Consider the following 22790-nt stretch of genomic DNA (forward strand, 5'->3'; position numbering starts at 1 on the left):
CTGTGCAATGGGCTAGTATAGCCAGTAAAAAGATTAAAAGATGGAAAGTTCGTCATATTTAATGTAAAGTTGTGAATAAAGAAGTTTATTGTCAATAAATTACTATTGAACCTTTAGTTTATGATGTGAAATAATGACTTGATAAGCGTGTCATGTATCACACTAGTTTTTATTCTGATGACATTAATATACATATTAAAAGTTATATAAAAGTTGTAAAAAATTATTTGTTATACTATGAAAAGATTTTAAAAACATTATGAATCTAAAATATAAAAAATATAAATGTTTAAAAAGAACCAAGTATAACGTCACAGTAAAGCAGTGCTGTTCCTCGCTCCTCCACCAAGGGGAGTCAGCCTCTCTGAGTGAGAGGGCTTCTGGTCCTTCAGGTTCAGGACCGAGTCCCACAAGAGTCCAGAAGGATCCTGGAGAACTCCCATCCTACTGTAGACTCCAGGGACCACAAATAGCCCTCTAGTGGGGTAATATGGTACTACAAGCTCTCTAGTGGGGCAATATGGTACTACAAGCTCTCTAGTGGGGTAATATGGTACTACAAGCTCTCTAGTGGGGCAATATGGTACTACAAGCTCTCTAGTGGGGTAATATGGTACTACAAGCTCTCTAGTGGGGTAATATGGTACTACAAGCTCTCTAGTGGGGTAATATGGTACTACAAGCTCTCTAGTGGGGTAACATGGTACTACAAGCTCTCTAGTGGGGTAATATGGTACTACAAGCTCTCTAGTGGGGTAATGTGGTACTACAAGCTCTCTAGTGGGGTAATATGGTACTACAAGCTCTCTAGTGGGGTAATATGGTACTACAAGCTCTCTAGTGGGGTAACATGGTACTACAAGCTATCTAGTGGGGTAATATGGTACTACAAGCTCTCTAGTGGGGTAATGTGGTACTACAAGCTCTCTAGTGGGGTAATGTGGTATGACAAGCTTTCTAGTGGGGTAATAATAATTTTCTCTAATGGGGTAATGTGGTACTACAAGCTCTCTAGTGGGGTAATATGGTACTACAAGCTTTCTAGTGGGGTAATATGGTACTACAAGCTCTCTAGTGGGGTAACATGGTACTACAAGCTCTCTAGTTGGGTAATATGGTACTACAAGCTCTCTAGTGGAGTAATATGGTACTACAAGCTCTCTAGTGGAGTAATATGGTACTACAAGCTCTCTAGTGGGGTAACATGGTACTACAAGCTCTCTAGTGGGGCAATATGGTACTACAAGCTCTCTAGTGGGGTAATATGGTACTACAAGCTCTCTAGTGGGGCAATATGGTACTACAAGCTCTCTAGTGGGGTAACATGGTACTACAAGCTCTCTAGTGGGGTAATATGGTACTACAAGCTTTCTAGTGGGGTAATATGGTACTACAAGCTCTCTAGTGGGGCAATATGGTACTACAAGCTCTCTAGTGGGGTAATATGGTACTACAAGCTCTCTAGTGGGGCAATATGGTACTACAAGCTCTCTAGTGGGGCAATATGGTACTACAAGCTCTCTAGTGGGGTAATATGGTACTACAAGCTCTCTAGTGGGGTAACATGGTACTACAAGCTCTCTAGTGGGGTAATATGGTACTACAAGCTCTCTAGTGGGGTAACATGGTACTACAAGCTCTCTAGTGGGGTAACATGGTACTACAAGCTCTAGTGGGGTAATATGGTACTACAAGCCCTCTAGTGGGGTAATATGGTACTACAAGCTCTCTAGTGGGTAACATGGTACTACAAGCTCTCTAGTGGGGTAATATGGTACTACAAGCCCTCTAGTGGGGTAATGTGGTACCACAAGCTCTCTAGTGGGGTAACATGGTACTACAAGCTCTCTGGTGGGGCAATATGGTACTACAAGCTCTCTAGTGGGGTAATATGGCACTAAGCTCTCTAGTGGGGCAATATGGTACTACAAGCCCTCTAGTGGGGCAATATGGTACTACAAGCTCTCTAGTGGTACAATTTTCTAAGCTCTCTGGGGCAACATGGTACTACAAGCTCTCTAGTGGGGTAATATGGTACTACAAGCTTTCTAGTGGGGGTAATATGGTACACAAGCTCTCTAGTGGGGCAATGGTACACAAGCTCTCTAGTGGGGTAATATGGTACTAAGCTCTCTAGTGGGGCAATATGGTACTACAAGCTCTCTAGTGGGGCAATATGGTACTACAAGCTCTCTAGTGGGGTAATATGGTACTACAAGCTCTCTAGTGGGGTAACATGGTACTACAAGCTCTCTAGTGGGGTAATATGGTACTACAAGCTCTCTAGTGGGGTAACATGGTACTACAAGCTCTCTAGTGGGGTAACATGGTACTACAAGCTCTCTAGTGGGGTAATATGGTACTACAAGCTCTCTAGTGGGGTAATATGGTACTACAAGCCCTCTAGTGGGGTAATGTGGTACTACAAGCTTTCTAGTGGGGTAACATGGTACTACAAGCTCTCTAGTGGAGTAATATGGTACTACAAGCTCTCTAGTGGGGTAAAGCTTTCTAGTGGGGTAACATGGTACTACAAGCTCTCTAGTGGGGTAATGTGGTACTACAAGCTCTCTAGTGGGGTAATATGGTACTACAAGCTCTCTAGTGGGGTAATATGGTACTACAAGCTTTCTAGTGGGGCAATATGGTACTACAAGCTCTCTAGTGGGATAATGTGGTACTACAAGCTCTCTAGTGGGGTAATATGGTACTACAAGCTCTCTAGTGGGGCAATATGGTACTACAAGCTTTCTAGTGGGGTAACATGGTACTACAAGCTCTCTAGTGGGGTAATGTGGTATGACAAGCTTTCTAGTGGGGCAATATGGTACTACAAGCTCTCTAGTGGGGTAACATGGTACTACAAGCTTTCTAGTGGGGTAACATGGTACTACAAGCTCTCTAGTGGGGTAATGTGGTACTACAAGCTCTCTAGTGGGGTAACATGGTACTACAAGCTCTCTAGTGGGGTAATATGGCACTACAAGCGCTCTAGTGGGGTAACATGGTACTACAAGCTCTCTAGTGGGGTAACATGGTACTACAAGCTCTCTAGTGGGGTAATGTGGTACTACAAGCTCTCTAGTGGGGTAATATGGTACTACAAGCTTTCTAGTGGGTTAACATGGTACTACAAGCTTTCTAGTGGGGTAACATGGTACTACAAGCTCTCTAGTGGGGTAATGTGGTACTACAAGCTCTCTAGTGGGGTAATGTGGTACTACAAGCTCTCTGGTGGGGTAATATGGTACTACAAGCTTTCTTGTGGGGTAATATCAGGGGTGTCCAAACTTTTTGCAACGAGGGCCAATTGTGATAAAGTAAAGATGCCCGGGCGCCAATAGTTCCTTTAGACATTTTTTAAACCACAAAAGTTACATGAAAATACACTGTTATAAAACAATTTATTTTTACTGTCACAATTACTTTTATTTTTTAAATGACAATGTAACCACATATAATATAACCAAGTCTGCCTTTCATTCAGTCAGATAACAATGAAAACGCTGTATATAGAATACCTTACATTTCTATGAGTTACATAACGTTGCTTAATGAACATTTTAAACAGGAGTTATAAGTAATGCAAAGTGGTCTGTTATCATTACACTTAAAAACTAATACATTTTTCCCTCATCTTTTACTAGATCTTTTGAGAAAAGCAATAGTTTGTCACATCTACAGGTTTTTCACTGTTAATGACATGTTACCGTTCAACACACTTCACATTTAGCTGATTGTGGCAGCAATCAACCTGTTTTGCACTGAATACCTTTTCAAGATAATATCAATAAAGTGCAACCTGTGAAAAATTAAACAAAATAAGATCAAATATTTGGGCATAAAGAGTTTTACTGAGCGTTAGTTACACTGCATATCTTTTCAAAATAACAATAACGCGCAACCTTTGAAAAACAAAACCAGTGCAGATATGTGCGAGTCATCCCGTTTTACTCTATGTGTGATAAAATGGGCTTTCCACTACACCTCTTTTTAAAACGGGGTCGCAGGCTTGATACGGCCACTCTCCATAAAGCTCAATGTTGAGCTCTTGTTTTGAAGGGCAACAGCTGGAACGCTGAGGTAACACCTGGCAAGTCGCCAAGAATATCGTCTGTCGCGCATGCGCAGCGTAACCGGTTAACGCCGTAACGACACGTTTACACGAAAGTAGGCAACAGGCATTTCGCTCTTTATTTGTGAATGACTTCGTTTTATGTCCGTGTAGTTTGTAATACGTGAAGTTCTCAAACAAGGTCTTGAAATAAAAGAATCTGCATTCCCCCTCGCGCCCCACCTGGTCTCTTGAACCCGGAGCAGAGAGCGACTCTGAGACGACGTGTCTTCACCACCGTGGGAACGCAGAGGTGTGGGTTTGCTGTTCCCGCGACATATTGGACCTCTCTGCCGGCTGGCTGGAGCGCGCTCACCTGTCTGTGCGCACCTGTCTGTGCGCATGGGGGCGGAGCTCCGCTGCGATACCGAGAGCCAGGAGGAGTGTGAACGCCACCACGTAGAGACAGAAATGACATGCCGCTGTGTCGATACGATCAATAACAGACGACCGTTTAGTTAATAAAACAACCTGTTGTAACCTGGCGCTAGAGAGAACATTTCAGTGGGGCGGACCCCCACCCTGTTCTCATGGGAGGGGAAACACTAGTAATTCCCACCGCTCCTGAACGCGGCGGCCCTCACTGTCAACTTGTGTCCTTTTTTTTGCCGTCGCCATGGCAAATAGGTTTCGAGAAGGGTTCACGCCACGCAGAGCCAGAAACATGAGAGAGGAGGAATTACGTCTTTCAAGTTTTTATGATTTACTTATTCTGACAGATCTGGCGGGCCAGAAATAACACATTATATGACCGATGTCGCGGGCCGTATGAAATCTGACCGCGGGCCGGACTTTGGACACCCCTGAAGTCTAAGTACAACCACCATCTTCATGCTGCTGCTGTGTGCGGCCCTCCCCTCCCTCTTTATGGATTGGCTGGTTGGTTTGACATACATCAGCTCTGACCAATCGGACGTAAGAACAATAACTAGCTCCACCCTGCTGTGCGCGTAGAATTTCTGCCCTGCTGGAGTTGCTGGGCAGGCGGAGCCGTCTAGCAACGAGATTTGACCTGCGGCCCCGAGAGCCAATCACAGACGAGTATTCCAACGAGCTCCGCCCAGGTTTTCCGGCCGTGTTCACGCCCCCTCAGTAGAAATGACCAAGGGGGCGTGTTCGGAGGGCGTGTCCAGGCTCGAGCTCGAACCATTTTAAAAAAGAAGCAACGTCTCCAGTCGCTGCTTCAGGCACCAAACAACAACAATATCCCAAACTGATCCCCGGTCTGTCCCCCGGTGCGCTCCTCCTGTAGCCGGCCGCCTACTCACGTGAGTACCCTCTTATCGCCGGGTCAGGTTTCTCAGATCAGGGCTATGCCACTCAGAGCAGCAGCCTGGGAAAAAGGTCGCGAAAGTCGCTGTAAACGGGAATAAAATGGCCGTGCTCAGCTCCTTGTAAACACGAAACGCCCCTTGCGGAGCGGGACGACCAGGAAATGCCTTTGTTCCGTCTACACAACGCTAACCTCTCCGAAGCATAGCCATGCCCTAACCGCTCCAGAGCATAGCCGAACCCCAAATGACTCTAAAGCATAGCCGGCTCCTAACCTCTCCAGAGCATAGCCGGGTCCCTGTGTTGTAAATGCGTAGCTGCTGCTCCGTTGTTATTACACGTTGATGTAATAACGGGTTTAATATTGTGTCGCCTGTAGTTATAGCTCTCTATGTCTAGTTAGCGCTAGTTAATAGTCAGCAACTAGTCGTGGGGTTAGGGGGAGGGGCGGACTCTCTGCAGAGGGCGGGAAGCAAATGGTGGCCCATTGTTCTGTCGGAGCTAACGCGGCTAGGCTAACTGCGGGAGAGTCCAGGAGAAGCCGGGGTCCGGTTCTCCTCTACGGCGGCGCGACTCACGGGGGGACCGGGCCCTCGGGGTCGAGTCCGGGTCTAGTGGTCTGGGTCTCCTCTCTGATCAAACGGCTCCTCTCTGTTCTCTTTGTTCCACTGCTGGTGTTTCAGTTAGATTATGAATATCATTAATCATATTGATTTCTACATTTTTACTATAAACAAAGCCACATGGTTTTTATAGTTTCATTCAAATTAAATAAAGATTGTATAATATTTTTTTTTCATCTTCTGGTCTATTGATTTTATATATATATAGTGTGTGTGTGTATATATATATATATATATATATATACACACACACACAAATACTATTTGTGTGTGTGTGTATGTATATATATACACAATTCTCAATGTGATGACTGAAGTGGCCGAGTGCCTGTGACATGTGACTTAGTGCCTGTGACCTGTGGCCTGGTACATGTGACCTGTGACCTGGTGCCTGTGACCTGTGGCCTGGTGGCTGTGACATGTGACCTGTGGCTTAGTGCCTGTGACCTGGTGGCTGTGACCTGTGACCTAGTGGCTGTGACCTAGTGGCTGTGGCCTAGTGCCTGTGACCTCTGACCTGGTGGCTGTGACCTAGTGCCTGTGACCTGTGGCCTGGTGGCTGTGACCTAGTGCCTGTGACCTAGTGCCTGTGACCTGTGACCTAGTGCCTGTGACCTCTGACCTGGTGGCTGTGACCTAGTGCCTGTGACCTCTGACCTGTGTCTGGTTGTGATGATCTCCTGTGGTCCTCCAGGCTGCCAGTATGATGCGTAAAGACGTCAACAAGCCCAAGGGGAAGACGTCGGCCTACGCCTTCTTCGTCCAGACGTGTCGAGAAGAGCACCGGAAGAAGCACCCGGAGCAGTCCGTCAACTTCACCGAGTTCTCCAAGAAGTGCTCCGAGAGATGGAAGGTGAGACGGGTGGACAGGAGACCTGGGTAAATGGACCTGTTCTTTTTAAGTGCTTTAACACAACATGACATCATTCACCCCTTCACACCCTGGTGGGAGGAGCTACGGTTCCACCTGGTGGGAGGAGCTACGGTTCCTCCTCATCAGCAGTAACTCACAGGCCATAGAACAGGGAGACGTGTGGGGACCAGAGACACTTGGTGGTGAGCCGGCGGGGTCAAAGGTCAAAGGTCGCCCGCTGATCGATGTCTTTTCAGGGTCTGACTGCCGGTGATAAGAAGTGTTTCGAGGACATGGCGAAAACTGACAAGGTGCGCTACAACAACGAGATGAGGGACTACGTCCCGCCCAAGGGCTATGGCAAGAAGGGCCGCAAGAAGAAGGACCCCAACGCGCCCAAGAGACCCCCGTGAGTCTCCAGACCAGCAGGCCCGGCCCTGGGGACATCCAGCCCGCTCACCCTGTGTGTGTGTGTGTGTCTCTGTGTGTGTGTGTCTCTCTGTGTGTGTGCGTGCGTGTGCAGCTCTGCGTTCTTCGTGTTCTGCAGCGAGTACCGGCCCAGCGTGAAGCAGCAGACCCCGGGTCTGTCCATCGGGGACTGCGCCAAGAAGCTGGGAGAGATGTGGGGCAAACTGACGCAGAGCGACAAGGTGCCCCACGAGGAGAAGGCCCAGAAGTTCCGCGAGAAGTACGACCGCGTGAGTACAGGGGGTGGGGGGGTGTCTGTCAGTGTGTGTGTTTGTGTCTGTCAGTGTGTCTGTGTCAGTGTGTGTGTCTGTCAGTGTGTTCTGGAGGCTCCTCCCTAAACACGCTGTTCTCCAGGACATGGTGGCGTACCGCGGCGGTGGAACAACGTACGCCAGGAACCCCGGATCTTCAGCTCAGGGAGGAGACGAAGCGGAGGATGACGAGGCAGAGGACGAGGACGACGATGATGACGAGTAGAGGGGTGCAGCTGGATGAGAGAGGTGTGTGTGTGTGTGTGTGTGTGTTTCAGAAGGTCACGTGAAGGTTCACCTCAATAAAACATGTAACGACTCATTTCAATCGGCAGTAAACTGTCTCCAGCTGGTCACATGACTCAGTTTATTTATACAGCCCTCTGGAACACACACAGGGTGTGTGTGTTGGAGGTTATCAGACGTTAAACTGTTGAATACCAGGAGACAGTACAGTACAACCCCCCCTCACTGTTACCATGGTTACCCCAGCACCCCCCCCCCCCCCCCTGTGTGGTACCATGGAGACCCCCCCCCTTCCTGCTCTTCTTCATGATGATGTTGTTGTTTTTTATTTTCTTACTGGAGGTTTATTGAGTTTTTATGTTCTTTGTTCAGTGTAGAAACTTTTCTAATAAAACAACTGAGGGGAAAACACGTGTCTTTGTTGTCCTTCACGGAGGACAGACCTCTAGACAGACCTCTAGACCGACCTCTGGACAGACCTCTAGACCGTCCTCTGGACAGACCTCTAGACAGACCTCTGGACAGACCTCTAGACCGACCTCTGGACCGTCCTCTGGACAGACCTCTAGACCGACCTCTGGACCGTCCTCTGGACAGACCTCTAGACCGACCTCTGGACAGACCTCTAAGACAGACCTCTAGACCGACCTCTGGACAGACCTCTAAGACAGACCTCTGGACCGTCCTCTAGACAGACCTCTGGACAGACCGTCTCCTGGACCGTCCTCTGGACAGACCTCTAGACCGACCTCTAAGACAGACCTCTGGACAGACCTCTAGACCGACCTCTGGACAGACCTCTAGACCGACCTCTGGACAGACCTCTAAGACAGACCTCTGGAACGTCCTCTAGACCGACCTCTGGACCGACCTCTAAGACAGACCTCTGGACAGACCGTCTCCTGGACCGTCCTCTGGACAGACCTCTAGACCGACCTCTAAGACAGACCTCTGGACAGACCTCTAGACCGACCTCTAAGACAGACCTCTAGACCGACCTCTGGACAGACCGTCTCCTGGACCGTCTTCTGGACAGGCCGTCCTTCTGTTCTGGGTTCATATTCGTGGTTCTGCTGGTCCGTCTCTGGCAGGAAGTAGAACCAGACCCAGTCACAACTCGTGGATGTTTATATATTTCTTAATGTAAACATGATATTGTTGACGAGGTCTTTTCTAACACAAGGAGATCTGAGGGAGAGAGACCTCCACATGCCACAGAGAGAGAGAACCGGCTGTCATATTGATTTATATTAATATTTCTATTATTAGTGTTACTGTTATTATTGCTGCTGAAGGCTGTCGGTCAACCGGAGGATGAGATGGGGAACCAGGGAGACGGATCCGCGCTCTGCGGCTCCTCCCACAAACCGTGTGACGTCACGCCGCCGATCACAGAGGGGCTTCATCCGGGGAACCCCGCCCCCTCAGTCGGTGACGCGTCACGTGTTTATCACAGTACTATGACTCACAGCAGCAACAACCGTGATCAGCAGGGGGCGCTGTGTTTAGCTCGGTAACGCAGCCAGGAGGAGCAGGAGGAGGAGGAGGTGCTGTCAGCGGGCTGAAGAGCATTTCAGGTGTTTTAAGGAAACTTTCTGTGTCAGTCTGTCTGATATTGAATGTGTGACGTACCCGGAGGTTAGCTCGCTACACGTTAGCTCCCTGAATGCTAACTGCCAGCTTCTCCTCCGCTAGCCGTTAGCATCCAGTCCGAAGGTAAACACGTTTCTATTATTGGACACGCGTTCCTCTGTTGACCTCCGTGACCCGTCGGGCCGTCGTCCTCAGCGTGAGTCCGTCTGACTCCCCGGGCTCCGTGTCCGGCTGCAGAAAGAGACCGAGTCACGTGCTCTGAACCGGCGTGACGTAATAATGTATATACAAGTAGTAATAATGCAGTATTAAACTGTAGTATTGATGTATTACTGTAGTATTAACCTGTAGTATTACTGTAGTATTGATGTGTGATCATCAGGGCTACGGTTGCCATGGCGACCAAGGCAGACCAGATGCCTTCCCCTGATGAAGGGCTCTTGAAGCCCCTCCCCCCTCACCGCCGCCGGGCCACCTCAAATGTTGGCAGGCGGGGTCAGAGAGCAAAGAGGCGGGGCCCCGGCAATAAGAGGCGGGGCCAGGAGGAGAAGAGGCGGGGCCAGGAGGGCGTGACGGTGAATAGAATAGAATAGAATATACACTTTTATTAATCCCCAAGGGGAAATTAGTTCTCTGCATTTAACCCATCCTTAGTTATTAAGGAGCAGTGGGCTGCGGTGAAGCGCCCGGGAAGCAACTGGGGGTTCAGCGCCTTGCTCAAGGACACTTCGACTTGCAACTAATGGGGAGAGCGGGGATCGAACCCACAACCCTGCGGTTGCAGGACGGCCCTCTTACCCCACTGAGCTAAAGCCGCCCCAAAAGGGACGAGCGGCGGGAAGCGGCGCTGGGACAAGAAGCACTACTGCGTTCTGCCGCCACCGCAGGTGAAGATCGCTCGCCACCTGCTGGCCAAACAGGCGAGCAACAGGAAGCAGCGCCACCTGCTGCTGGAGCAACTGCACTGCAGGGGCAACGACATGCACAACATCCAGGTTCCTGACCCGTCTACCTGACCTCCTGTCTGCCTGACCTCCTGTCTGTCTACCTGTCTGCCTGACCTCCTGTCTGCCTGACCTCCTGTCTGCCTGTCCTCCTGTCTGTCTACCTGTCCTCCTGTCTGCCTGACTTCCTGTCTGTCCTCCTGTCTGCCTGACCTCCTGTCTGTCTGCCTGACCTCCTGTCTGTCTACCTGTCTGTCTGCCTGTCCTCCTGTCTGTCTACCTGTCTGCCTGACCTCCTGTCTGTCTACCTGTCCTCCTGTCTGCCTGACCTCCTGTCTGTCTACCTGTCTGCCTGACCTCCTGTCTGCCTGACCTCCTGTCTGTCTGCCTGACCTCCTGTCTGTCTACCTGTCTGTCTGCCTGTCCTCCTGTCTGTCTACCTGTCTGCCTGACCTGTCTGTCTACCTGTCCTCAGGTGATCCGACAGGGCTGTGGGGAGCTGGTCCCGTGGCGTCAGCCCTCTGAGGACGTGGAGGCCAGGAACTACCTGCCCTGTCCGCTCTGCCTCGGCTTCTTCCTCCGCCGACCTCTGGAAACATCAGGCCTGCTGTCGGCAGAAGATGACCTCTGACCTCTCCACAGACTCCGCCTCCGCAGAGGTCAAGAACCGAGCCTCTGACTCCACAGGTGAGTCGGCCTGCGATCCAGCGGTGGAGGATCCACCTTCTGACCTCTCGGACCGGACCGGGACATCTGAGACCGAGCGGCTCGTGACCTCTGACCTCATTGGCTTTTACCTGCGAAGGTTGTATTGCAGGTACAGTGACAAGGTAGTTGCTGTTAGCTCAAACCTTATCTTTACTTCACCTGGTTCACTGTTTCTTCAACACAGCTTCTCTGCTCTGCTTTGTTACGCCCTGTCAGTATCTAAGATAGTAAGTCGAAATTATGAGATAGTGAAGTCATAATTATGAGATAGTATCTCATAATTATGACTTCAGGATCTTAATTTTTTTATCACAGTGGCGGAAACGGGCTTCCATAGGGACCCGACCGACACAAACCCTGTAAGCATGTTGCTGTTCATTTCTCTTCATTCACCACTAGGGGGCCCGTGTTGTCCTGCAGTGGATGTTCTCTTCAAAGAGTTCAGAGCCTCTGGAGGAGAGTCACAAACATCGGGCCCTTGAATTGAGATCCGCAGGCAGCAAGAGGTCTCCTTCAGCCGGTTGGATGTTTGTCTGGACCTCAAATACATAAACTGTGAGGCTTTAGAAGTGAAAGCTGATATGCACCTGCAAAATCATTAATTCAAAATCATTATTTTGACTTTTCATCATTATTTTGATTTTTCATCATTTTTCACTTTTTATAATTATTTTGACTTTTCATCATTATCTTGACTTCATCATTTTTATGTCCGTCTGCCTGCCTGCCTGCCTGCCTGTGTACATGTCTGTTTGTCTACCTGTCTCTGTCTGTCTGTGTACCTGTCTCTCTCAGGCGTGCTGGTGGCCGTGTTGATCTGTCTGTACCTTGACTTTTCATCATTATTTTGACTTTTCATCATTATTTTGACTTTTCATCATTATTTTTTGACTTCATCATTATTTTGACTCTAAAAAACGCAGCCGCACCAAAAGCGCCTTGTCGAAAACCTGGGTTCTGGAGGTCCAGGGTTCTAGAGGTTCTGGAGGTTCTGGAGGTCCTGGGTTCTAGAGGTTCTGGAGGTCCAGGGTTCTAGAGGTTCTGGAGGTCCTGGGTTCTGGAGGTTGTGGGTTCTGGAGGTTCTAGAGGTCCTGGGTTCTGGGGGTTCTGGAGGTCCTGGGTTCTGGAGGTTCTGGAGGTCCTGGGTTCTTGAGGTTCTGGAGGCCCTGGGTTCTAGAGGTTCTGGAGGTCCTGGGTTCTGGAGGTTGTGGGTTCTGGGGGTTCTGGAGGTCCTGGGTTCTGGAGGTTCTGGAGGTCCTGGGTTCTGGGGGTTCTGGAGGTCGTGGGTTCTTGAGGTTCTGGAGGTTGTGGGTTCTGGAGGTTCTAGAGGTCCTGGGTTCTGGAGTTCCTGGGTTCTGGAGGTCCTGGGTTCTAGAGGTTCTGGAGGTCCTGGGTTCTTGAGGTTCTAGAGGTCCTGGGGGTTCTGGAGGTCCTGGGTTCTAGAGGTTCTGGAGTTCCTGGGTTCTGGGGGTTCTGGAGGTCGTGGGTTCTGGAGGTTCTAGAGGTCCTGGGGGTTCTGGAGGTCCTGGGTTCTAGAGGTTCTGGAGTTCCTGGGTTCTAGAGGTTCTGGAGGTCCTGGGTTCTGGTGGAGAGGGTGGAGTTGTTATGAACATGTGGTCAGGATGTAATCTGAAACCCGCTCCAGACCCGAGGCTCGCTCCCGACATGTTTCATCATGGCTTTGATTGGCCGAGAGGATTCCACCCACGAGGGTCTGGTACGCATGCGCAGTCGTGGAGGGAGGGAGGGGCTTGTGTTCGTAAAGTTTGGGGTTAGTTTATATTTCACTTAAAGACTCGTTCTGACTTCCTGCTGGAGAACTCCTCAACGGGCGGTCAGACAGACAGGCGGTCAGACAGGCGGTCAGACAGACAGGCGGTCAGACAGGCGGTCAGACAGACAGGCGGTCAGACAGGCGGTCAGACAGACAGGCGGTCAGACAGACAGGAGCAGTTCTGACATCCAGGCATGAAGCTGGAGTTCGCCCCGCTGAACGTGCCGCTGCAGAGGAGGCTGCAGACCGCCGCCACGCTGCAGTGGGTCTTCTCCTTCCTGGCGCTAGGTAACCTGTCTGTCTGACCGCCTGTCTGACTGCCTGTCTGACCACCTGTGTGTCTGACCGCCTGTGTGTCTGACCACCTGTCTGACTGCCTGTCTATATGTCTGACCGCCTGTCTGTCTGACCGCCTGTGTGTCTGACCACTTGTCTGACTGCCTGTCTGTCTGACCGCCTGTGTGTCTGACCACCTGTGTGTCTGACCGCCTGTCTGACTGCCTGTCTGACCACCTGTGTGTCTGACCGCCTGTGTGTCTGACCACCTGTCTGTCTGCCTGTCTATATGTCTGACCACCTGTGTGTCTGACCGCCTGTGTGTCTGACCACCTGTGTGTCTGACCGCCTGTCTGACTGCCTGTCTGACCACCTGTGTGTCTGACCGCCTGTGTGTCTGACCACCTGTCTGTCTGCCTGTCTATATGTCTGACCGCCTGTCTGTCTGACCGCCTGTGTGTCTGACCACCTGTGTGTCTGACCGCCTGTCTGACTGCCTGTCTGACCACCTGTGTGTCTGACCGCCTGTCTGTCTGACCACCTGTGTGTCTGACCGCCTGTGTGTCTGACCACCTGTGTGTCTGACCGCCTGTGTGTCTGACCACCTGTCTGTCTGACCGCCTGTGTGTCTGTCTACCAGGCTGAGGAGTTCAACCCAATGGATGATGAAGGTGATGAGGAAGGAGCAGTCGTGTTCCTCCTGAGAACACAGGTCACATGACTGCTTCTTCACCATCATCAGCTTGTAACGCTGTCTGTCTGATCACCTGTCTGTCTCTCAGCTCAGTGCTGTCTTGCTGCCTTCGTGCTCTTGGCGCTCTCTGATTGGTGGACTGTGGCCCTGCTGTATGCTGGTTGGCTGTGGCTGGACTGGGACACGCCCACATGCGGGGGTCGGAGGTCACAGTGGGTCAGGAGCTGGAGCGTCTGGGACTACTTCAGGGACTACTTCCCCCTGACGGTGAGGATCAATACACATCATCAGCCTGATTGATTTTGAGGAGATCAATACACCTGATCAGGATGATTGATGATTATTGATTTTGTTTCTCCAGCTGATTAAATCTGTTGATCTGGAACCAAATAAAAACTACATCTTTGGATTTCATCCCCACGGTGAGAACCAGAGCTGTCTGTCTGTCTCTCTGTCTCTGTACCCGTCTGTCTGTGTACATGTTGACCTGTCTGTGTACCTGTCTGTCTACCTGTCTGTCTCTCAGGCGTGCTGGTGGCGGGGGCGTTTGGTAACTTCTGTACCGAGGCCTCCGGGTTCTCTCGCCTGTTCCCGGGCCTCAGGTCTCACCTCCTGATGCTGCCCTTCTGGTTCAGGGTCCCTCTGTTCAGGGACTACATCATGTGTGGAGGTAAACACCTGCCTGCCTGCCTGTCTGTCTGCCTGTCTGTCTGCCTGTCTGTCTGTCTGCCTGTCTGTCTGTCTGCCTGTCTGTCTGCCTGCCTGCCTGTCTGTCTGTCTGCCTGCCTGCCTGTCTGTCTGCCTGTCTGTCTGTCTGTCTGTCTGGCTGCCTGTCTGTCTGTCTGTCTGTCTGTCTGCCTGCCTGTCTGCCTGTCTGTCTGCCTGTCTGTCTGTCTGCCTGTCTGTCTGCCTGTCTGTCTGTCTGACTGCCTGTCTGCCTGCCTGTCTGCCTGTCTGTCTGTCTGCCTGCCTGTCTGTCTGTCTGTCTGTATAGTTTTATATAGTTATAATATTCTAGTTGTTTATTCATATAAATCATAACACTGCATGAAACAGATGTAGAACAGAATGTGAACAAAGCCAGGTCCAGGTCTGAACCAGGTCCAGGTCTGATCCAGGTCCAGGTCTGAACCAGGTCCAGGTCTGATCCAGGTCCAGGTCTGAACCAGGTCCAGGTCTGAACCAGGTCCAGGTCTGATCCAGGTCCAGGTCTGAACCAGGTCCAGGTCTGAAAGAGGTCTCTGTTTGTACAGAGTCAACACTGGCGACAGGTCAGCAGGAGGAGGCAGAGAGCTGCTCTCTGATTGGCTGTCGGGTTCATCCCTGTTTGGTCTCTAGTTTTCTCAGAGGTGCCTGCCTCTGAGCCAAGGCATTACAGGGGCGCGGCCTCTAGTGGGCACCAAGGCATTACAGGGGCGCGGCCTCTGGTGGGCGCAAGGCATTACAGGGGGGCGCGGCCCTCTAGTGCGGCACCAAGGCATTACAGGGGGCCTCTAGTGGGGTGCCAAGGCATTACAGGGGCGTGGCCTCTAGTGCGGCACCAGGGCATTACAGGGGGGCGTGGCCCTCTTGTGGGGCACCAAGGCATTACAGGGGGGCGTGGCCCTCTGGTGGGCGCCAAGGCATTACAGGGGGGCGTGGCCTCTAGTGGGGCCAAGGCATTACAGGGGCGTGGCCTCTGGTGGGCACCAAGGCATTACAGGGGCGTGGCCTCTGGTGGGGCACCAAGGCATTACAGGGGGCGTGGCCTCTAGTGGGGCCAAGGCATTACAGGGGGCGTGGCCTCTAGTGGGGCACCAAGGCATTACAGGGCGTGGCCTCTGGTGGGCGCCAAGGCATTACAGGGGGCGGCCTCTAGTGGGGCACCAAGGCATTACAGGGGGCGGCCTCTGGTGGGGCACCAAGGCATTACAGGGGCGTGGCCTCTGGTGGGCACCAAGGCATTACAGGGGCGTGGCCCTCTAGTGGGGCGCCAAGGCATTACAGGGGGGCGCGGCCCTCTAGTGGGGCACCAAGGCATTACAGGGGGGGGGGCCTCTAGTGGGGTGCCAAGGCATTACAGGGGGGCGTGGCCCTCTAGTGGGGCACCAAGGCATTACAGGGGGGCGTGGCCCTCTAGTGGGGCACCAAGGCATTACAGGGGGGCACGGCCCTCTAGTGGGGCGCCAAGGCATTACAGGGGGGGCGTGGCCCTCTAGTGGGGCACCAAGGCATTACAGGGGCGTGGCCTCTAGTGGGCGCCAAGGCATTACAGGGGGGGCGTGGCCCTCTAGTGGGGCACCAAGGCATTACAGGGGGGCGTGGCCCTCTAGTGGGGCACCAAGGCATTACAGGGGGGCGTGGCCCTCTAGTGGGGCACCAAGGCATTACAGGGGCGGCCTCTGGTGGGGCACCAAGGCATTACAGGGGCGGCCCTCAGTGGGGCGCCAAGGCATTACAGGGGCGTGGCCTCTAGTGGGGCACCAAGGCATTACAGGCGTGGCCCTCTGGTGGGGCACCAAGGCATTACAGGGGCGTGGCCTCTGGTGGGCACCAAGGCATTACAGGGGCGTGGCCTCTGGGGGCACCAAGGCATTACAGGGGGCCCTCTGGTGGGGCACCAAGGCATTACAGGGGCGTGGCCCTCTGGTGGGCGCCAAGGCATTACAGGGGCGTGGCCTCTAGTGGGGCACCAAGGCATTACAGGGGCGTGGCCTCTAGTGGGGCACCAAGGCATTACAGGGGGCGTGGCCTCTAGTGGGGCACCAAGGCATTACAGGGGCGTGGCCCTCTGGTGGGGCACCAAGGCATTACAGGGGGCGTGGCCTCTAGTGGGGCACCAAGGCATTACAGGGGGCGGCCTCTAGTGGGGCACCAAGGCATTACAGGGGCGTGGCCTCTGGTGGGGCACCAAGGCATTACAGGGGCGTGGCCTCTAGTGGGGCACCAAGGCATTACAGGGGCGGCCTCTAGTGGGGCACCAAGGCATTACAGGGGGGCCTCTGGTGGGGCCAAGGCATTACAGGGGCCCTCAGTGGGGCGCCAAGGCATTACAGGGGGGCGTGGCCTCTAGTGGGCGCCAAGGCATTACAGGCGTGGCCTCTGGTGGGCGCCAAGGCATTACAGGGGGGCCTCTAGTGGGCGCCAAGGCATTACAGGGTGGCCTCTGGTGGGCGCCAAGGCATTACAGGGGGCTCTAGTGGGCGCCAAGGCATTACAGGGGCGTGGCCCTGGTGGGCGCCAAGGCATTACAGGGGGGCTCTAGTGGGGCACCAAGGCATTACAGGGGGCTCTGGGGCGCCAAGGCATTACAGGGGTGGCCCTCTGGTGGGCGCCAAGGCATTACAGGGGGCTCTAGTGGGCGCCAAGGCATTACAGGGGCGTGGCCCTCTGGTGGGCGCCAAGGCATTACAGGGGGCTCTGGTGGGCACCAAGGCATTACAGGGGCACGGCCTCTAGTGGGCGCCAAGGCATTACAGGGGGGCCCTCTGGTGGGCACCAAGGCATTACAGGGGCCGTGGCCCTCTGGTGGGGCACCAAGGCATTACAGGGGCGCGGCCCTCTAGTGGGGCACCAAGGCATTACAGGGGGGCGTGGCCCTCTAGTGGGGCACCAAGGCATTACAGGGGGGCGTGGGGCGCCAAGGCATTACAGGGGGGCGTGGCCTCTGGTGGGGCACCAAGGCATTACAGGGGGCGGCCCTCTGGTGGGGCACCAAGGCATTACAGGGGCGCGGCCCTCTGGTGGGGCACCAAGGCATTACAGGCGTGGCCCTCTGGTGGGCGCCAAGGCACTACAGGGGGCGTGGGCGCCAAGGCATTACAGGGGCGTGGCCTCTGGTGGGCGCCAAGGCATTACAGGGGCGCGGCCTCTAGTGGGGCACCAAGGCATTACAGGGGGTGGCCCTCTGGTGGGCACCAAGGCATTACAGGGCGTGGCCTCTGGTGGGGCACCAATGCATTACAGGGGGCCTCTAGTGGGGCACCAAGGCATTACAGGGGCGTGGCCTCTGGTGGGGCACCAAGGCATTACAGGGGGGCCTCTAGTGGGGCACCAAGGCATTACAGGGGCGGCCCTCTGGTGGGGCGCCAAGGCATTACAGGGGGCTCTGGTGGGCGCCAAGGCATTACAGGGCGCCTCTAGTGGGGCGCCAAGGCATTACAGGGGGGCGTGGCTCTCTAGTGGGGCGCCAAGGCATTACAGGGGCGTGGCCTCTAGTGGGGCACCAAGGCATTACAGGGGCCCTCTGGTGTGGGCACCAAGGCATTACAGGGGCGTGGCCTCTGGTGGGTCACCAAGGCATTACAGGGGGGCGTGGCCCCCTAGTGGGGCACCAAGGCATTACAGGGGGCCTCTAGTGGGGCACCAAGGCATTACAGGGGGCGGCCTCTGGTGGGCGCCAAGGCATTACAGGGGCTCTAGTGGGCGCCAAGGCATTACAGGGGCCTCTAGTGGGCGCCAAGGCATTACAGGGGCGTGGCTCTCTAGTGGGCGCCAAGGCATTACAGGGGGCTCTAGTGGGCGCCAAGGCATTACAGGGGGCGGCCCTCTAGTGGGCGCCAAGGCATTACAGGGGCGCCCTCAGTGGGGCACCAAGGCATTACAGGGGGCGTGGCCTCTGGTGGGGCACCAAGGCATTACAGGGCGTGGCCCTCTGGTGGGCGCCAAGGCATTACAGGGGGCTCTGGTGGGCGCCAAGGCATTACAGGGGTGGCCTCTGGTGGGCGCCAAGGCATTACAGGGGGCTCTAGTGGGCGCCAAGGCATTACAGGGGCGGCCTCTGGTGGGCGCCAAGGCATTACAGGGGGCTCTAGTGGGGCACCAAGGCATTACAGGGGCGGCTCTCTGGTGGGCGCCAAGGCATTACAGGGGTGGCCCTCTAGTGGGGCGCCAAGGCATTACAGGGGGGGGGGCTCTAGTGGGGCGCCAAGGCATTACAGGGGGGCGTGGCCCTCTAGTGGGGCGCCAAGGCATTACAGGGGGGGGGGGGGCTCTAGTGCGGCACCAAGGCATTACAGGGGGGCACGGCCCTCTAGTGGGGCGCCAAGGCATTACAGGGGGGCGCGGCCCTCTAGTGGGGCACCAAGGCATTACAGGGGGCCGTGGCCCTCTAGTGGGGCACCAAGGCATTACAGGGGGGGCGCGGCCCTCTAGTGGGGCACCAAGGCATTACAGGGGCGTGGCCTCTGGTGGGGCACCAAGCCATTACAGGGGGGGGGGGCGCGCCAGGGCATTACAGGGGGGCCCTCTGGTGGGGCACCAAGGCATTACAGGGGGCGCGCCCTCTAGTGGGGCACCAAGGCATTACAGGGGCGGCCCTCTAGTGGGGCACCAAGGCATTACAGGGGGCGTGGCCTCTGGTGGAGGGCGTGGCCAAGGCATTACAGGGGCGTGGCCTCTAGTGGGCGCCAAGGCATTACAGGGGCGCGGCCTCTAGTGGGGCACCAAGGCATTACAGGGGCGTGGCCTCTAGTGGGGCACCAAGGCATTACAGGGGCGTGGCCTCTAGTGGGGCACCAATGCATTACAGGGGGCCTCTAGTGGGGCACCAAGGCATTACAGGGGGCGTGGCCTCTGGTGGGGCACCAAGGCATTACAGGGGGCCTCTAGTGGGGCACCAAGGCATTACAGGGGCGGGCCTCTGGTGGGCGCCAAGGCATTACAGGGGGCTCTAGTGGGCGCCAAGGCATTACAGGGGGCCTCTGGTGGGCGCCAAGGCATTACAGGGGCGTGGCTCTAGTGGGCGCCAAGGCATTACAGGCGTGGCCCTCTGGTGGGGCACCAAGGCATTACAGGGGGCCTCTGGTGTGGGCACCAAGGCATTACAGGGGCGTGGCCTCTAGTGGGGCACCAAGGCATTACAGGGGCGTGGCCTCTGGTGGGGCACCAAGGCATTACAGGGGGCCTCTGGTGGGGCACCAAGGCATTACAGGGGCGGCCCTCTGGTGGGCCAAGGCATTACAGGGGGCTCTGGTGGGCGCCAAGGCATTACAGGGGGCCTCTGGTGGGCGCCAAGGCATTACAGGGGCGTGGCTCTCAGTGGGCGCCAAGGCATTACAGGGGGGGCTCTAGTGGGGCGCCAAGGCATTACAGGGGGGCGCGGCCCTCTAGTGGGGCGCCAAGGCATTACAGGGGGGCGCGGCCCTCTAGTGGGGCACCAAGGCATTACAGGGGGGCGTGGCCCTCTAGTGGGGCACCAAGGCATTACAGGGGGGCGTGGCCCTCTAGTGGGGCACCAAGGCATTACAAGGTATCTTATTAGATATCATTATATAATGTATTAGTGTAATGAAGTGATTCATCCCTTCAGGACCTTCTTCACCTGCGTCATGTGACACCATCATGTGACACCGTCATGTGACACCTGGTGGACAGACTGTAGAACTGCTTCAATGCATGGTGAATCCAAACCGTCTGTCTGTCACCTGTCTGTCTGCCAGGCCTGGTGTCCAGCTGTAAGGCCAGCCTGTCTCACCTCATCAGTCGCCCAGCAGGAGGGAACGTCGCTGTCATCGTGGTGGGCGGAGCTCCAGAGGCTCTGGAGGCCCGACCGGGAGCGCTCACACTCCAGGTGACCTGACTCCTCCTGCACCTGTCTGTCTGTCTGTCTGTCTGTCTGTCCAGAGACAGACAGACAGACAGACAGACAGACATGCAGACCCAGACTTCCCTTTCACCCACATCAGGTTCATTCTGGGGGTCCAGAGGCGTTCAGGCCAGCTGGGAGATATGACCCCTCCTCCTGGTCTCATCTCCTTACTCTATCTCTAAGGCTCCTACAGAGGAACCTCATCTCCTTACTCTATCTCTAAGGCTCCTACAGAGGAACCTCATCTCCTTACTCTATCTCTAAGGCTCCTAGAGGAACCTCATCTCCTTACTCTATCTCTAAGGCTCCTAGAGGAACCTTGTCTCCTTACTCTATCTCTAAGGCTCCTAGAGGAACCTCATCTCCTTCCTCTATCTCTAAGGCTCCTAGAGGAACCTCATCTCCTTCCTCTATCTCTAAGGCTCCTAGAGGAACCTCATCTCCTTACCCTATCTCTAATGCTACATAAGAACCGTTGCATGTGTTTGTTTTGTTTCAGGTCCGAAACAGGAAGGGCTTCATCAAACTGGCTCTGAAACACGGGTTGGTGGATTTGTGAAGGGGCGGGGCTCCGAGGGGCGGAGCTTGAGGCTTTACAGTGTGTGTGTGTGTGTGTGTGTGTGTGTAGAGCTCAGCTGGTTCCCGTCTTTTCCTTTGGAGAAAACGAGTTGTTTGACCAGATGGAGAATCCCACTGGCTCTCCTCTGAGGAAGCTGCAGGTCAGAGGTCAAACATCAGTGATGGAGGAACCCGATCAGGAGGAATAACTAACGGGATGCTGGCCTGTGTTCTCAGAACCGGTTGCAAAGCATCATGGGAGTCGCGATGCCTCTGTTTCACGCCAGAGGAGTTTTCCAATACAGCTTTGGCCTGATGCCCTACAGGAAGCCCATCCACACTGTCGGTACGAGCTCCTAGGACACGCCTCACGTTGTTGTTGTTGTTGTTGTTGGTAACACTCTTATTGTTTTCAGTGGGGAAGCCGATCTCGGTGGTCCAGACTCTGAGTCCCAGCTGTGAGGACATCGACTGTCTTCATGAACTTTACATGCAGAAACTGACAGAACTGTTCGAACAGCACAAACTCAACTATGGTCTCTATGAACACCAGCACCTGACCTTCATATGACCTTTAGATGACCTTTATATAAACGCATGACCTTCATATGACCTTTATATAAACGCATGACCTTCATATAAACACATGACCTTCATATGACCTTTAGATGACCTTTATATATACATATGACCTTTAGATGACCTTTATATATACATATGACTTTTAGATGACCTTTATATAAACACATGACCTTCATATAAACATATGACCTTCATATATTCACATGACCTTCATATGACCTTTATATATACACATGACCTTCATATAAACACATGACCTTCATATGCCCTTTATATAAACACATAACCTTCATATGACCTATATATAACACCTGACCTTCATATGACCTTTATATAAACATATGACCTTCATATGACCTTTAGATGACCTTTATATTAAAACATGATCTTCATAGTACCTTCATATAAACATATGACCTTTATATAAACACCTGCCCTTCATATGACTTCTATATAACACATAACCTTCATATGACCTATATATAACACCTGACCTTCATATGACCTTTATATAAACATATGACCTTCATATATACACATGACCTTCATATGACCTTTAGATGACCTTTATATTAAAACATGATCTTCATAGTACCTTCATATAAACATATGACCTTTATATAAACACCTGCCCTTCATATGACTTCTATATAACACCTGCCCTTCATATGACCTTTATATAAACACCTGCCCTTCATATGACTTCTATATAACACCTGACCTTCATATGACCTTTATATAAACACCTGCCCTTCATATGACTTCTATATAACACCTGACCTTCATATGACCTATGAGAGCTAACATATTTTGGGGTGCATTTAAGAGCGAGCTAAGCATGAAGGTGTTTCTGTATAATCACATGAAGGGGTGAAGGATGATTGACAGGTGTGTCCTGCAGGTGATCCAGAGGAGATGGTGCGCTGTGATTGGTTGATTCCATAATGTTATGATTCAAATAAAGAAAGGCTACATGTGGGCTGGTTTGACCTTTAACCTCTATGGATACCATCAAAGCGAGGCAACAGGAGATTCAATATTATTAAATATTACCGTATTGAGCAGTTTACACTAGCAGGGCAGGAAATATTACATTTAAGATTTTTAAAAATAAAGGAAATAAATGTAAAAATAAAATGAAAGTGCATAAGCCCCGCCCCCATGTCTACTACTAATTATTCATAATGTCATATTCATTGAATGTTCATCTGGTCACATGACATCTATTGTTCACCTGGTCACATGACATCTATTGTTCACCTGGTC

General features: G+C 53.0%; 3 protein-coding genes across 6 annotated transcripts in view; all 3 read left to right on the plus strand.

Moving 5' to 3' along the window:
* trappc1 (trafficking protein particle complex subunit 1) overlaps window positions 1–5477 on the plus strand; it is a 7412-nt gene extending 1935 nt beyond the window's left edge. Inside the window, exon 5 of the mRNA XM_056443245.1 lies at window positions 5410–5477. Within this exon, the coding sequence (XP_056299220.1) occupies window positions 5410–5477 (68 nt within the window). The remainder of the gene's footprint in view (window positions 1–5409) is intronic.
* On the plus strand, window positions 4797–8238 carry hmgb2b (high mobility group box 2b). Its single transcript, XM_056443175.1, has 5 exons — window positions 4797–5382; window positions 6704–6862; window positions 7120–7271; window positions 7386–7560; window positions 7685–8238. The coding sequence occupies exons 2-5, from the start codon at window positions 6713–6715 to the stop codon at window positions 7805–7807; spliced, it is 600 nt and encodes a 199-aa protein (XP_056299150.1). The 5' UTR covers window positions 4797–5382; window positions 6704–6712; the 3' UTR covers window positions 7808–8238.
* A 1135-nt stretch (window positions 8239–9373) lies between these two features.
* On the plus strand, window positions 9374–22682 carry mogat3a (monoacylglycerol O-acyltransferase 3a). Of its 4 annotated transcripts, none has more exons than XM_056443161.1 (12): window positions 9379–10415; window positions 10840–11299; window positions 11472–11627; window positions 11868–13134; window positions 13905–14083; window positions 14178–14238; window positions 14343–14486; window positions 20236–20366; window positions 20884–20927; window positions 21013–21103; window positions 21180–21288; window positions 21359–22682. In XM_056443161.1, the coding sequence occupies exons 4-12, from the start codon at window positions 13041–13043 to the stop codon at window positions 21511–21513; spliced, it is 1008 nt and encodes a 335-aa protein (XP_056299136.1). In that variant the 5' UTR covers window positions 9379–10415; window positions 10840–11299; window positions 11472–11627; window positions 11868–13040; the 3' UTR covers window positions 21514–22682. The 4 variants fall into 4 exon arrangements, with proteins under 4 accessions (XP_056299139.1, XP_056299136.1, XP_056299137.1 ...); XM_056443162.1 differs by having other exon boundaries at window positions 10840–11181; XM_056443164.1 differs by having other exon boundaries at window positions 9374–10415; window positions 10840–11627; window positions 21180–21284; window positions 21359–21491.
* The last annotated feature ends 108 nt before the right edge of the window (window positions 22683–22790 follow it).

This window comes from Pseudoliparis swirei, chromosome 21, assembly GCF_029220125.1.
Source record: "Pseudoliparis swirei isolate HS2019 ecotype Mariana Trench chromosome 21, NWPU_hadal_v1, whole genome shotgun sequence".
NCBI classification, from domain to species: Eukaryota; Metazoa; Chordata; class Actinopteri; order Perciformes; family Liparidae; genus Pseudoliparis; species Pseudoliparis swirei.

What these genes read in the sequence shown, in the direction of transcription:
- hmgb2b (XM_056443175.1), top strand. Translation starts at nt 6,713, where the DNA reads ATGATGCGTAAAGACGTCAACAAGCCCAAGGGGAAGACGTCGGCCTAC. An exon ending in AACGCGCCCAAGAGACCCCC is followed by an intron (nt 7,272 to 7,385) that starts GTGAGTCTCCAG and finishes GTGCGTGTGCAG; the next exon opens with CTCTGCGTTCTTCGTGTTCT. An exon ending in TCCGCGAGAAGTACGACCGC is followed by an intron (nt 7,561 to 7,684) that starts GTGAGTACAGGG and finishes GCTGTTCTCCAG; the next exon opens with GACATGGTGGCGTACCGCGG.
- mogat3a (XM_056443161.1), top strand. Translation starts at nt 13,041, where the DNA reads ATGAAGCTGGAGTTCGCCCCGCTGAACGTGCCGCTGCAGAGGAGGCTG. An exon ending in CTTCTCCTTCCTGGCGCTAG is followed by an intron (nt 13,135 to 13,904) that starts GTAACCTGTCTG and finishes TCTGTCTCTCAG; the next exon opens with CTCAGTGCTGTCTTGCTGCC. An exon ending in GAAGCCCATCCACACTGTCG is followed by an intron (nt 21,289 to 21,358) that starts GTACGAGCTCCT and finishes TATTGTTTTCAG; the next exon opens with TGGGGAAGCCGATCTCGGTG.